At 41.8% G+C, this 14,635-nt stretch overlaps 1 protein-coding gene across 1 annotated transcript; it reads left to right on the top strand.

Annotated features, from left to right (window-relative positions):
* The first annotated feature begins 786 nt into the window (after positions 1 to 786).
* On the top strand, positions 787 to 6,934 carry CCR8 (C-C motif chemokine receptor 8). The gene is made up of 2 exons (XM_047705055.1): positions 787 to 865; positions 5,433 to 6,934. The coding sequence occupies exon 2, from the start codon at positions 5,463 to 5,465 to the stop codon at positions 6,528 to 6,530; it is 1,068 nt and encodes a 355-aa protein (XP_047561011.1). The 5' UTR covers positions 787 to 865; positions 5,433 to 5,462; the 3' UTR covers positions 6,531 to 6,934.
* Positions 6,935 to 14,635: the final 7,701 nt, after the last annotated feature.

Genomic DNA, 14,635 nt, shown 5'->3' with positions numbered 1-14,635 from the left:
TATCCATTCCTTGACCGAAGGTTATATCACTTGCTTCCAATTTGGGGCAATTATGAATAAAGCTGTTATAAATATTCATGCTCAGGGTTTTGTGTGTATATGTTTTCAACTAATTTGAGTAAATACCCAGGAGCATGATTACTGGATTATATGGTAGGTCTATTATAGCTTTATAAAAAAAATTACCAATCTTCAGGGCACCTAGGTGGCTCAATGGGTTAAGCCTCTGCCTTCGGCTTGGGTCATGATCCCAGGGTCCTGGAATCGAGCCCCGCATCGGGCTCTCTGCTCAGCAGGAAGCCTGCTTCCTCCTCTCTCTCTGCCTGCTTCTCTGCCTACTTGTGATCTCCGTCTGTCAAATAAATAACTAAAATCCTTAGGAAAAAAAAAAAAAACCTTAAAAAAATTACCAATCTTCTTTCCAAAAGAAAGTTGCTGAACTGTCTTCCAAAGTAGCGGTACAATTTTGCATTCCCACCAGCAATAAATGAAAGTTCCTCCTGCTCTGCATCCTTTCCAGCACTTGGTGTTGTCAGTGTTTTGGACTTTAGCCATTCTAATAATCAGGCAGTGGTATTTCTCTGTTGTTTTAATTTATGATTCCCTAATGACAATGATAAGGTGGCGAGCATATTTTCATATGCTCATTTGCCATCTGTATGTCTTCTTGGGTGAGAACAATTTTTTAAGACTTTTTAAATAACCGTGGGATGGTAGATCCACCCCTATTCTGCCACTCACCACAAATAGATAAGATACCACCCTCGAGTGAGGAGCTCTCGCTCACTGGGCTGCAGACACAGAGGAGCAGATTCTGAGAAGAATTAACAACACTGAAATCTCCAGAACAAAGGCTCTAATTAAGGTATGTATTCATTAGCATCCTTGGGGAAGAAGGATAGAAGTAGGCAGGAACACTTTTATGTCCTTGGGAAAAAAGCAAAGGGAAGGCAAATATTTCAGAAGGCTGGCAGAAGAGGTGAATAAATATAGATATTTTCTAATCTTTGCTTGTCCTGAGTGCACAAACCTGCAGATGTCTTAGTGGCCAGTCCTGGCTCTGACTGAGGAAAGCAAGCCATGCCATTTTCTCTGCAGGACGCTAGGAGGGAATGAAAGTTCTTACAAGAGTGCAAAGTTTGTTAAGAAAATACCTCTTATCACCAGGCATCTGAGAGGAGTCTGTCCTTGGGCTGGTTACAAGGCTTCTATCAGACAAACCGTTACACAGCTACAAGGTAGTCGAGAACTTGAAAGTCAGGTGGCTCAACTTCTAAAAGATTGGTTTGTTTTTGCTCTCCCCACAAAAACAGCTAAATATGGAAGAGGAAAAAGGGTTCAGAGCAGAAGTAGTTTCGAGTCCTGGCTCTATGGCCTCCCTCTCTGTAACTTTAGTCAATGGACTTACAGTCTCTGGGATTCAGATTCAACCCTAATTCCAGAAACAGAAAGGAGGTATGAGGACCTGCTTCCCAGGGATTCAAGAGAAATGAATGAAAGAATGCATCTAAAACACCTTGTCCGCTGTAATAAATGATGGACATCCTTAATACTTCACATAGACTTTACTGATGAGAGAGCATGGAGGAAGAATGGGTTAGGGGTGAGCAGGAAGGATCTGGGGAAGGAATGAGTTGAGGACAACCCCTTATTCTAGGATATTAGGAGAGCAGAACAGAAGGAAGGCAAACTGAAAATTATTTTTTTAAAACAACTGTCAGACAAGTAGGAAGGAAGATGTAGGAGGAGAGACTATTGTTTTGAGAGATACTAGCCACAAAAAAAAAAAAAAAAAAAAAAAAAACCACGTCCATACTTCAGAAACTATGTTTTTAAACCCATTTTGGGTACAAACTTAAATAAAATTAATAACTTTAAAAATGGCTAGCTTGCTAGGCATTTCCAATTAGACAAAGAAAGATGGCCTAGTGGACAAGGGCGTCTGAACGTTCAGCAACCAAACACATTGGAAAAATAGTGTCCAAATTGGAAGTGTCTTGAATGTAAATATCAATCGGAGAATTATCATGTTGTAATTGTTGTGTCTTCCTTCACATAAATAGAGCATATGTTTCCTTTTTAATCGTGTCCTCATTGATGACCTTCAACAAAGTTTTATAATATTTCACATAACCGAACCGCAGTTTCTATCATGTTTGTCCTTAGAAATCTTAGCAGTTTTTGTTGCTAGGATGATTGGGATCCTTTATTTCTATTGCATTTTTAAAGGAATTATTTATGGTGCTTATAAAAGCAGTGAAAAGAATAATCTGAACTCTTTAGAAGAGCGTGGCTGTATTTTTCAAACAACAGTGTGGGGAGAAGAAAAGCAGATACAAAAAGAGAGACGTGACAACCATTTGTGTGGGTCAAAAGTGAGCACAAAACAATATTATATATTATTTAAGGGTACAGTTAACTATGTAAAAGTACAGGGGGAAACTGGAATGAGCCATATCCGACTGGTTTCAGTAGTTGCTTCTGGAGCGTGGGGATCAGTTGGGTAGTTAAAGAGAAACTTGGCTTCATCTGTATTGCGTTAGAAAGACAGGAAGACAGGGGAAGAAAGAAAAAAAAAAAACCAAAAGCAAATCTGACACTGTGTTAGCAATTGCTAATTCTGGGTGGCAGAACTATAAGAATTTAAATTGTCTTCAAAAATTTTGGCTTTTCTTGCTCCACCCAGTCCCCCCTGTATTGGTGAGCTGGGGCAGTTTTCAATTTTTATGAGACTGACGCGCTGCCTACTACGCTATGGAGGCACCTCAGTTTTCAATTTTTAAAACATGTTAATAGACCTCACTGTTTAGAGAAGCTTTATGTTTACCGGAAATTTGGATGGAAATTACAAACAGTTCCCATATATGTTCCTCCCCCTACCCTGGACTCCTTGGTCTGTTTTCACTGCTGTAACAATATACCATATGCCTGGTGGCTCAAATGACAGAAATGTACTTTCTCACAGTTCTGGAGGCTAGAAGTCTAAGGTCAAGGTGCTGACGTGTTGGGTTCCTGATAAGTGCTCCTTCCTGGCTTGCAGACAGTCACTTTCTCAATTTGTCCCCCTATGACTCTCTCTCTGGGCATGTACTGAGAGAGAGAGAGAGAGGTCTTTGGTATCTCTTGCTCTTCTTAAAAGAACACCAGTCCAATCAGATCAGGACCTCACCCTTACAACATCATTTAACCTCAATTACCTCCTGAGGCCCTATCTCCAAATATCATCACAGTAAGAATTAGAGCTTCAATCTATGGGCACACAATTCAGTCTTTAACATCCTGACCTAACATCCCGACATCTGGCTTCCCAAAATTCATGTCTTCAAAGTATTACGTACATGTACTCCATTTCAACAGCTCCCAAAGTCTTAACCCATTCCAGCACCAATTCCAGATCCGAAATCTTACCTGGATATCATCTAAACCGGGTATTAGTGAGATCTGAGATATGATTCATCCTGAGGCTGAATTCCTTTCCCGCTGTAAGCCTGTGAAACCAGACAAATTATGCATTCGAAAATACAGCGGTGGGGCAGGCATAGGACAGACATTCCCATTCCGCAGGGAAAAAACCAGAAAGAATGGAGGGGTGGTGGGTCCCAGGCAAGCCTCAAAGCTAACAAGGCAAATTCAACTAGGTTGTCAAGGATAATCTTTTTTGTCCAGGAGCTCTGCCCTCTGGGCCCACTAGGTGACAGCATCACCTTAGAGTCCCAGGCGGGAGCCCCACCCGCACGGTCCCAGAGCGGCTGGGCCTCCTGCGGGAAGGGGAGGGAACAGTCTTGCCCATTGCACCTGTGCGGAGAGTGCCTTCTGTAATGTATTCTGTCATTCCTTCGTTTACTTGAAGGATAAAATGTACTCGCAGGCTCTATATAGCTCTATTGTCCCATTTTGTAGAATCCTAGAAGTTCAAATGCGTTGGTTTATTTTGTCCTGTCTCTGCAGCTTTGGGCCAAACCGGCAGCGTCTCTATCCCTAGCTTCTGTTGAACCCGCTCCATGGGTGGGGCGCCTGGGTAGCTTAGTGGGTTAAAGCCTCTGACTTCCGCCCACTCAGGTCTGGCCACATCTTGGGCGTACTCTCCAGAAACGCTTCCTCATTTCTGTGGTTTGGACAGGCTTCCAAATCTTCGAGTGCGGATTCCTCTTTGTGTAACGACTACTTCAACTTACCTCTCTCCTCTAGCATTTTACAGTTATTGGCACAGAGAAGCCTCTTAACGCTTAGTTTAGGAATACCCCAGCCAAATATCCAATCTTCCGCAAAACGCTAGAAACAATTCAGCCAAGTTCTCTGCCACTTAGAGCAAGAATCTAATTCCTCCACTTCTAATAACATGTTCCTCATTTCTGCCGGAGACCTCGCCTTTAACATCCGTATTTCCACCCCCGTTCTGTCCACGATGATACCTGTATTCTCCCAGACCACGGAAGCTCTCTTTCCAGCCCTCTCTGCGTCCAGAGCCCTCAGCATAATCACTTTCACCGTCCACATCGCTACCAACAGTGTCTTCAAGGCAACCTCGGGTTTTTCTAGCGTGTGGAAAGGATTCTCCATCCATTCCCACTTCCAAAGCCACTTAGGTATTTGCTGTAACGGTATCCACTCGTCAGTATCAGGCTGCCATAATGAAAAGCCAGACAAAAGAAATTAATTTTGTTACTGTCCTGGAAGCTAGAGGTCCAAGATCAGGGTGCCAACAGGGCCGGTTTCTGGTGAGACCTCTATTCCTGGCTTGCAGCCATCCATCTTCTTGCTGTGAACTCCTTGGTCTTTTCCCTGTGCATGCAGAGAGAGAAAAAGAGAGAGAGAGAGAGAGAGAGCAAGCTTGCAAGCTTGGGTGACTCTTCTTCTTAAAAGGACACCAGGCCTAAGGATTGGAACCCCACCCTTATGATATATTTAACTATACTTACCTCTTTACTGGCTCATCTCCAAATATGGTGACATAGGTGGTGTCTTGGTCAGTTTGGGCTGCTATAACAGAATAACAGAGACTGGATGGTTTATAAACAACTGGAATTTAATTCTCACTATTCTAGAGTCTGGGAAGTGCAAAATCAGGGTGCCAGCAGGCTCTGGTGAGAACCCTGTTCCAGGTTGCAGAGAGCCGACTTCTCTTTATAACCTCTCATGGCTGTGAGCAGAGAGAAGCAGCAAGCTCTCTTGTGATTCTTATAAGGGCACTCATTGTATTCATGAGGGCTCTACCCTCCTGTGACCTCATTTAACCCAATTACTTCCCAAAGAACCCACTGCTTAATACCATCACAAGGTGGGGTAAATTCATTTAAAATGAATTTTGGGAGAACACAAGCGTTCAGCCTATTACAGGGCTTTAGGGCTTCAGCATATGAATGGGGGGAGGCAGTTAGAATTCAATCTATATTTTTAAATAAAAATATTTTTAAGAAATGAATCTCTCTTAGGTGTCCCTCTGACCTTGTCCTCCTGCTTTAATGGATTATACACTGGAGCCCAATGTGACGACGGTAACCGACTACTACTATCCTGACATCATGTCAAGCCCCTGCGATGGGGAACTGATCCAAAGAGACAGCAAGTTGCTTCTTGCTGTCTTTTACTGTGTCTTGTTTGTATTCGGTCTTCTGGGAAACATCCTGGTCATCCTTGTCCTTGTAGCCGGCAAGAAGCTGAGGAGCATCACCGACGTATACCTCTTGAACCTGGTCCTGTCTGACTTGCTTTTTGTCTTCTCCTTCCCCTTCCAGACCCACTACCAGCTGGACCAGTGGGTGTTTGGGACTGTGTTGTGCAAGGTGGTCTCTGGTTTTTATTACATTGGCTTCTTCAGCAGCATGTTCTTTATCACCCTCATGAGTGTGGACAGGTACCTGGCAATCGTCCATGCGGTCTATGCCATGAAAGTGAGGACAGCCAGGATGGGCACAGCCCTGAGTCTGGCCGTGTGGTTGACTGCTATCATGGCCACCAGCCCATTACTAGTGGTGTACCAAGTGGCCTCTGAAGATGGCATTCTACAGTGTTATTCATCTTATAATCAACAGACTCTGAAGTGGAAGATCTTCATCCACTTTGAAATGAATATCTTAGGTCTGTTGATCCCATTCACCATCCTTATGTTCTGCTACATTAGCATTCTGCACCAGCTGAAGAGCTGCCAAAATCACAACAAGACCAAGGCCATCAAATTGGTGCTCATTGTGGTGATCGCATCTTTACTCTTCTGGGTCCCATTCAATGTGGTCCTCTTCCTCACTTCTCTGCTCAACATGAACATCTTGGATGGATGTGTCCTGAGCCAGCGACTGATTTATGCCACTCATGTCACAGAAACCATTTCCTTCACTCACTGCTGTGTGAACCCTGTGATCTATGCTTTCATGGGTGAGAAATTCAAGAAACACCTCTCAGAAATATTCCAGAAGATTTCCAATTATGGCCTCCTCTTTGTAGGAAGACAAATACCTAGGGAGGGCTGGGAAAGACCTCCCTCCTCCTGTCAGCACCCCTCCCGCTCCTCCAGCACAGACTACATTTTGTGACAGGGGGGTGTTTCTTTTAGGAGACAAAAAATGATTTATACTGGAGTCTGAGGCTACTTGAAGGGATACTCTTAGAAATGTGGTTACAGACACAAGGCATATTTAATGATGGTTAATGAACTCCTGTAATTGCAAATTAATCTTCTCAGCTTTCAAAGATTTTGTTACTATTTTCTGGAAATAGTCTATATATCTCACTATTTAGTATAACGTTAGCTTTGGGATTTGTTTCTTAGTTTTGTAGTGCCTTTATCATATCTCAATTTAAATTTTATCAAATGCTTTTTCACATCTATTAAGGTGATCATATAGCTTTCTTTCCTTTATCATTCTGTTAATTTGGTAAACTACATCCTCTGATTTTCTTATTTTAAATCAACTTGTATTTTCCCTGGAAAAAAATGACCTCTTGTTCATGATCATTTTAATAAATAATTGGATTCTTGGAAAATTCATATCTGTGTTCACGAGAAATATTACCCTGTAATTTTCCTTTTAAAAACATGGTCAAACATGGCAGGGTATCCACTATCACCACTGCTGTTCAACATAGTACTAGAAGTCCTAGCCTCAGCAATCAGATAACAAAGAGAAATAAAAGGCATCTGAGGGACGCCTGGGTGGCTCAGTTGGTTGGACGACTACCTTCAGCTCAGGTCATGATCCTGGAGTCCCGGGATCAAGTCCTGCATCCGGGTCCCAGCTCCACGGGGAGTCTGCTTCTCCCTCTGACCTTCTCCTCGCTCATGCTCTCTCTCACTGCCTCTCTCTCAAATAAATAAATAAAATCTTAAAAAAAAAAAAAAGACATCCAAAATTGGCAAAGAAGTCAAGCTCTCATTCTCTGCAGATGACATGGATACTCTAAATGGAAAATCCAACAGACTCCACCCCAAACTTACTAGAACTCATACAGGGATTCAGCAATTTGGCAGGATATAAAATCAATGCCCAGAAATTAGTTGCATTTCTATATACTAACAATGAGACAGAAGGAAGAGAAATTAAAGAGTTGATCTCATTTACAGCTGCACCAAAAACCATAAGAGACCTAGGAATAAACCTAACCAAAGACATAAAGGATTTGTACTGTAAAAACTATAGAACACTTACAAAAGAAATCGAGGAAGACACAAAGAGATGGAGAAACATTCCATGCTCATGGATTGGAAGAACAAATATTGTTAAAATGTCTATGCTACCTAGGGCAATCTATACATCCAATGCAATCCCTATCAAAATACCATCAACTAAATAAATAATCCTAAAATCCATATGGAACCAGAAAAGACTCTGAATAGCCAAAGGAATGTAGAAAAAAGAAAGATGAAACTGGTGGCATCACAGTTCTGGACTTTAAGCTCCATTACAAAGCTGTCATCATCAAGACAGTATGGTACTGGCACAAAAACAGACACATAGATCAATGGAACAGAATAGAGAGCCCAGAAATGGACTTCCAACTCTATGGTCAACTAATCTGTGGCAAAACAGGAAAGAATATCTAATGGAAAGAAGACTGTCTCTTCAACAAATGGTGTTGGGAAAATTGGACAGCCACATGCAGAAGAATGAAACTGGACCATTTCCTTACACCAAACACAAAAATAGACTCAAAATGGATGAAATACCTCAATGTGAGGCAGGAATCCATCCTAGAAGAGAACACAGGCAGCAACCTCTGTGACTCGGCGGCAGCAACTTCTTGCTAGACCCATCTCCAAAGGCAAGGGAAACAAAGGCAAAAATGAATTATTGGGACTTCATCAAGATAAAAAGCTTTTGCATAGCAAAGGAAACGGTTGGGGGGAAAAAAAAAGACAACCAACAGAATGGGAGAAGATATCCCAAATGTCTTATCAGATAAAGGGCTAGTATCCAAAATCTGTAAGAAACTTATCAAACTCAACACCCAAAGAAGAACTAACCTAGTCAAGAAATGGGCAGAAGACATGAACAGACAGTTCTCCAAAGAAGACAACCAAATAGCCAATAGACACATGCAAAAATGTTCCATATCACTTGGCATCAGGGAAATACAAATCCAAACCACAATGAGATACCACCTCACATCAGTCAGTGACTAAAATGAACAAGTCAGGAAACGACAGATGTTGATGAGGTTGCAGAGAAAGGGGAACCCTCTTACACTGTTGATGGGAATGCAAGCTGGTGCAGCCACTCCGGAAAACAGTGTGGAGGTTCCTCAAAAAGTTGAAAATAGAGCTAATTTACAACCCATCAATTGCACTACTAGGTATTTACCCTAAAGATACAAATGTAGTGATCCAAAGGGACACATGCACCTGAATGTTTATAGAAGCATTGTCCACAATAGCTAAACTATGGAAAGAGCCCAGATGTCCATCTATAGATGAATGGATAAAGAAGATGTGATATATATATATATATATATATATATATATATATATATATATATAGCAGTTAAAAAAACCAAAAATACAAAAATGAAATCTGGCCATTTGCAATGACATGGATGGAACTAGAAAATATTATGCTAAGTGAGATAAGTCAATCAGAGAAAGACAATTATCATATGATCTCACTCATACATGGAATTTAAGAAACAAAACAAAAGATCATAGGGGAAGAGAAGAAAAAATAAAATAAGATGAATTCAGAGGGAGAAAAACCGTAAGAGACTCTTAATCATAGGAAACAAACTGAGGGTTGCTGGAGGGGAGGAAGGTTAGGGGATGGGGTCACTGGGTGATGGACATTAAGGAGGGCACATTATGTAACGAGTGCTGGGTGTTATATAAGACTGATGAATCACTGACTTCTACCTCTGAAACTAATAATACATTAAATGTTAATTAATTGGGGATGCCTGGATGGTTCAGTCAGTTAAGGGTCTGCCTTCAGCTCATGTCATGATCCCAGAGTCCTAGGATTGAGTCCCACGTCAGCCTTCTTGCTCAGGAGGGAGCCTGCTTCTCCCTCTGCTTGCAGCTGCCCTTACTTGTGTTCTCTCTCTCTGACAAATAAATAAGTAAAATCTTTTTTAAAATGTTAATTAATTGAATTTAAGTAAAAAAGGAAAAAAATTTTTTAAAAAGTAAAATGTCCTGGTCAGATCTGCAACAACATGGATGGACCTAGATGTACTATGCTAAGTGAAGTAAGTCATAGAAAAACAGATACCATGTAATTTCACTTGTATGTGGAATTTGTTTAAATAAAGAATAAATGAATAAATGAATAAATAAAGATTTTATGCATTTATTTGAGAGAGAGAGCATGAGAGGGAAGAAGGTCAGAGGAGAAGCAGACTTCCATGGAGCTGGGAGCCCGATGTGGGACTCGATCCCGGGACTCGATCCCGGGACTCTGGGATCATCACTTGAGCCAAAGGCAGTTAACTGAGCCACCCAGGTGCCCCTTGTAAATGGAATTTAAGAAAGAGAACAAATGACCAAAAAAAAAAAAAAAAGAGAGAGAGAGAGAGAGAGAAAATAACAGATTCTTAAATACAGAAAATGAACTAGTGGTTGACAGAGGGGAGGTGGAGGGGGGAATGTATGAAATAGAGAATTAAGAGGTACAAACTTCCAGTGTTAAAATAATATACCAGTCCTGGAGAGGAAAAGCACAGCATAGGAAATACAGTCAGTATTGTCTGGTGACTTACTGTGTATGGGCACTGAGATGAGAAATGTACGGAATTGTTGAATCACTATATTATATACCTGAAACTATTATATGTTAATTATACTTTAATTTTTAAAAATGTCCTGGTCAGATGTGATCTCCAAGAATGTGTTTGAAAGTATTCCTTTTGCCACTATTCTGAAAGACTTTGTGCAAAATATTGGGTGTTACTTCCCTCTTAAAGGTTTAGTAAAATCCATTAGTGAAGTCATCTGGGATTTCTCTGTAGCAAGATTTCCAATTATGCATTCAGTTCCTTTGGCAGATAAAGATTATTCAGATTTTCTGTCTTTGCTTGTCTCAGTTTTGGAAAGTTGTGATTTTTTTTTATTTATTTATTTAAAAAAATTTTTTTAAGATTTTTTTTTAGGCAGAGAGAGAGGAGAAGCAAACTCCTGCTGAGCAGAGAGCCTGATGTGGGGCTCGATCCCAGGACTCTGGGATCATGACCTGAGCCGAAGGCAGAGGCTTTAACCCACACTGAACCACCCAGGCACCCCGGAAAGTTGTGATTTTAAAGGAATTTTCCCAGTTTAAGTTGTCAAATTAGCAAAAGGTTCCTTCTAATATCTTCTTATTTTTATGAGAATATGAAGTAATGTCCTTTTTTCATTCTTTTTTTTTTATTTCTGTCATTCATTTTTTTTTCTTTTCAGCGTAACAGAATTCATTGTTTTTGCACCACACCCAGTGCTCCATGCAATACGTGCCCTCCATAATACCCACCACCTGGCTCCCCCAACCTCCCACCCCCCCGCCCCTTCAAAACCCTCAGGTTGTTTTTCAGAGTCCATAGTCTCTCATGGTTCATCTCCCCTTCCAATTTCCCTCAACTCCCTTCTCCTCTCCATCTCCCCGTGTCCTCTGTATTATTTGTTATGCTCCACAAATAAGTGAAACCATATGAAATTGACTCTCTCTGCTTGACTTATTTCACTCAGCATAATTTCATTCTTAATTCACACCAAGTCATTGGTGCTTTGTATTTTCTCTCTTTTGTTCCTGATCAGTCTTATTAATCTTTTCAAAAAAAAAAAACCAGCTTTCGGATTTGTTAATTTTCTGTTTCTGCCTTTACACTGATTTCTGCTCTTATCTTTTTTAAAAAAGATATATTTATTAGAGAGAGAGAAGAAACATAATATGTATAAAATCTAAAAATGACCTTTAGATAGAATATTCTGTCGGATCCCATTATATGGTATGCAAAGGATGATTTCTGACTTCAGGACAATTTTTTTTCCTTTTCTTTTCCAAATTAACAACATAATTTCAACAACAGATGATACATTCTGCAAAACTGACACACATTATATTGACCATATAGCCTACTCATTTTAGGAAAGCATCCCAACAGCTTTATCTTAAAATGTTTAAATATGTGCTTAGGACATTCACACACTACTCCTCCACAAAGTGTAAATCTTGAAAACCATGAGAAGTTTGTTGCTTCTTTCTCCTGCTTTAGACACAAATTTACTCCATTCTGAATAACCCGTGAGCTCCATTATTATGTTGGATCACTAATAATGAAAGACAAACTCCTCATTCTGAATGTCCAGACACTGAAATTCTCATTGAAATGTAACCATGTAGCAATTTCCTGATAATCTGTGTCTTCGTAGAACTTTCTTTATATGTCATCTCCTTTCTTTGTAGATCGTCTTTTCTTGGAGTGATTTCTTACACTGATGCCAGTAAGTGTGATATGTGCTTAATTAATAGTTGTTGAATGAATAAAGAAATGGGCACCTGGAACAAGATAGGGCTAAGAACTAGGGTGAGGTAGGTATGCAGGACTTCTACCTGGCTCTCAGGCTAATGCAAGCCACACCAGAGAGGTGGGAGATGCTCTGGGGCACAGAGCATCTTTGAGGAAAATGCCCACACATAAGCAAAGTTTTGCCAACAGTTCTGCATTACTCAGAGCCCCCCTCCAGCCCAGATTATGTACTCCTGATACAGGGGTTCAAACTTACCAGGGACAGCTTTAGCAATTCTAGCAAGGTCTGCCTCTTTAAGAAACTGCACAGAGCACCAACAACCTGAAAGTCATATCTATGACCCATCCACAGTCTTCTCCATGAGTTCTTTATAAACTCCACCATTGTGGGGCTCCAGGCAGCCCTGGGATGGGGAATAATCCTTACACTAGACTGGAAGAGGCTGCTGGGAACCTGAAAAGCCCAAAAGAGGTGGCAGACTGTTAGGGCCGATTTAATGTTAAAACCTGTTTAACTATTAGGGCCTGTTTAGCCAGAGCAACTCCGTATTGCCTAGATAGCCATATTGTTGTTTACATCCATGGACTTCATTCCGGAGAATAAACGTCCCCATAGTTCCTGGTATGGTTCCGGGTATCGATTCCGGGAGTAAATGCCTTAACAATAGAAGCCATGTACCTTGGGTCTGTGGTTATGCCCTATAAAACCAGCCTGTGAGATCGGGAGGGGGTCCCTCTCTTCGGAGGTGGCCCTGGCCGGTCAGTCTGACTTCTAATGCTTGGCATAGAATAAAGCTCTACATAGCTTTCACTTTGTCTCAGTCTCGTTCCCCTGGCCAGTCAGTCTAACTTCTAATGCATAACTTTTTTTTGCATAAAAAAAAGTTTTGCATAACTTTTACTTTGTCTCAGTCTCGTTCCTTTGATAACAGACCCCAACACAGACTATGCCTGATACCGTTCTGATTTGATTCATTAATTCATGTATGTATTTAATACATAGGTCTGTTTTCCCCAGGCAGAGCAAGTACCAATGTCCAGAGGTGAGAGCGAGCATGTCAGGTTCCCAGAACTCCAAAAGCAGAAGTGTTGAGAGGTAGGGAAGGGAGGACAAAGAGCAGGTCGGAGAGAAAGCCTGGAGCCTGAGCTGCCATGTTAAAGAATTCTGGCCTTATCCAGAAGAAGTATATGTAGAAGAACAAAATGGTCAGATTTGTTGGAAGGATCCCCACTTGCACATGAGGACTTGTAGTCTGGTAAGCCTCAGTGACCTGGTGGTCACAATTCCAAGACACAGTCTTTTCCCTGCCACTTTCCTGAGGTGGTTCACCTTGGTTGGCCATCTGGCTTATCATGTCTCCTTACATCCATGCCTTTACAACAGGAGGCTCACCCATGAGAGGACCAGACGTAGGTGAGCTCTCCTCCCAGTAATTCTGGATAATCCATCACACGGCACCCCCTTTTTGTTCCTTCTAACTGGTTATTATTTGTATTTGCCAATCAGTTCTTCCTGTTCTTGGACAGTTCCTACTTTTTTTCTGGCTTGTTTATTGGCTTACTCAGTTTCCTGTATATGCCCTTTCTTGCCTACACAGATGGAAAGAAATATAGATTCTCATTTATAGGACATTGCAAAAAGTAATGATCCCAATCTTCACTGCTTTCCTGCTGGGGTCTCTTTTGCCAGCAAGTAGATGGTAGAGCAGCATTTGAATTCAGTCTCCATAATTTCTTCCCAATAGTACACTGTACTTCCTGCTGTTTGTTCCTTGACTGCACTGAGCATCAGTTTTCAAGTCTGTAAAATGAGAATAACACCATTAGTCAGGTATCCTGCTGTCCAGGAGGTCAGGAGCCACAACCTGCTGGGAATAGGGCTCTGGCTCCCTCTAGTGGTCAGTTTGAGCTGCGATCCTGTAGGGTGAAGGAGCCCCCATGCAAAGGAAGAGGCAGTTGGAAGGCTTCTGATTTTACATGACTAACCTGTCAGAATTTCTGTTTTGAGATTCGCAGCAACAGTGCAGGTGTTCAACGAGTGTTTGGACTGTATGTATCGGAGGCTTCACACTTGAACGCTAAGTCATCTAAATCCTCCCCGTGTCCCTTGGAGATGATACTGTACAGGGAAGTCTTTCCTAAATTTCAGACCTTGGTAATGAGGGGAGAGGACATATTTGCTTACTTTACAGGCAGGATTTTCGCCTGCCAAAAATCAGTGCATTTCAGGTTAGTATTTGATATTCAGTTGATAGAAACTGTGGCATCCAGAATCCACGGGTAGTCCACTCCTCACAGTGCTAACGTCTTCTCCCCAGAAGCCACTCTTCTCCCTCAGGGGAGTGTGGGGCCATGGAGGTGGAAGCTAGGGCAGTGGGGTTTCCTGAGGACCTCCCTCAGGGGTAGGGCTTGGAGAGCCTTTCTGCCTTCGAAACCTGTTCCTCCTGAAGGGCCAGTCCCCAGCCTGAGGCTCCCTCTCTGACCCGACTCTTCTCTCTAGTCGGGATGACAGAAGACGTCCACCTCCTTCTCCAGATCACAGCGATGGAGAGTCTTGGCTTTGAGTGTGTCATCTTCCACAAGGACTCAGAGAAGTGTGTCTGCTTGTTCTAGCGTGGGCCCCTCCTGGAATCTGGGTGAGGCTGGAGGAACAGCTAAGCTGACAGCTCTAATGGGCTTTTGTCTTGGCAGAAGAACATGGAGAGGGCCC

This window comes from Lutra lutra, chromosome 1, assembly GCF_902655055.1.
Source record: "Lutra lutra chromosome 1, mLutLut1.2, whole genome shotgun sequence".
NCBI lineage: Eukaryota > Metazoa > Chordata > Mammalia > Carnivora > Mustelidae > Lutra > Lutra lutra.
Note: the sequence above shows the minus strand (reverse complement) of the source record. Positions and strands in the feature narration are given on the sequence as shown.

What these genes read in the sequence shown, in the direction of transcription:
- CCR8 (XM_047705055.1), top strand. Translation starts at nt 5,463, where the DNA reads ATGGATTATACACTGGAGCCCAATGTGACGACGGTAACCGACTACTAC.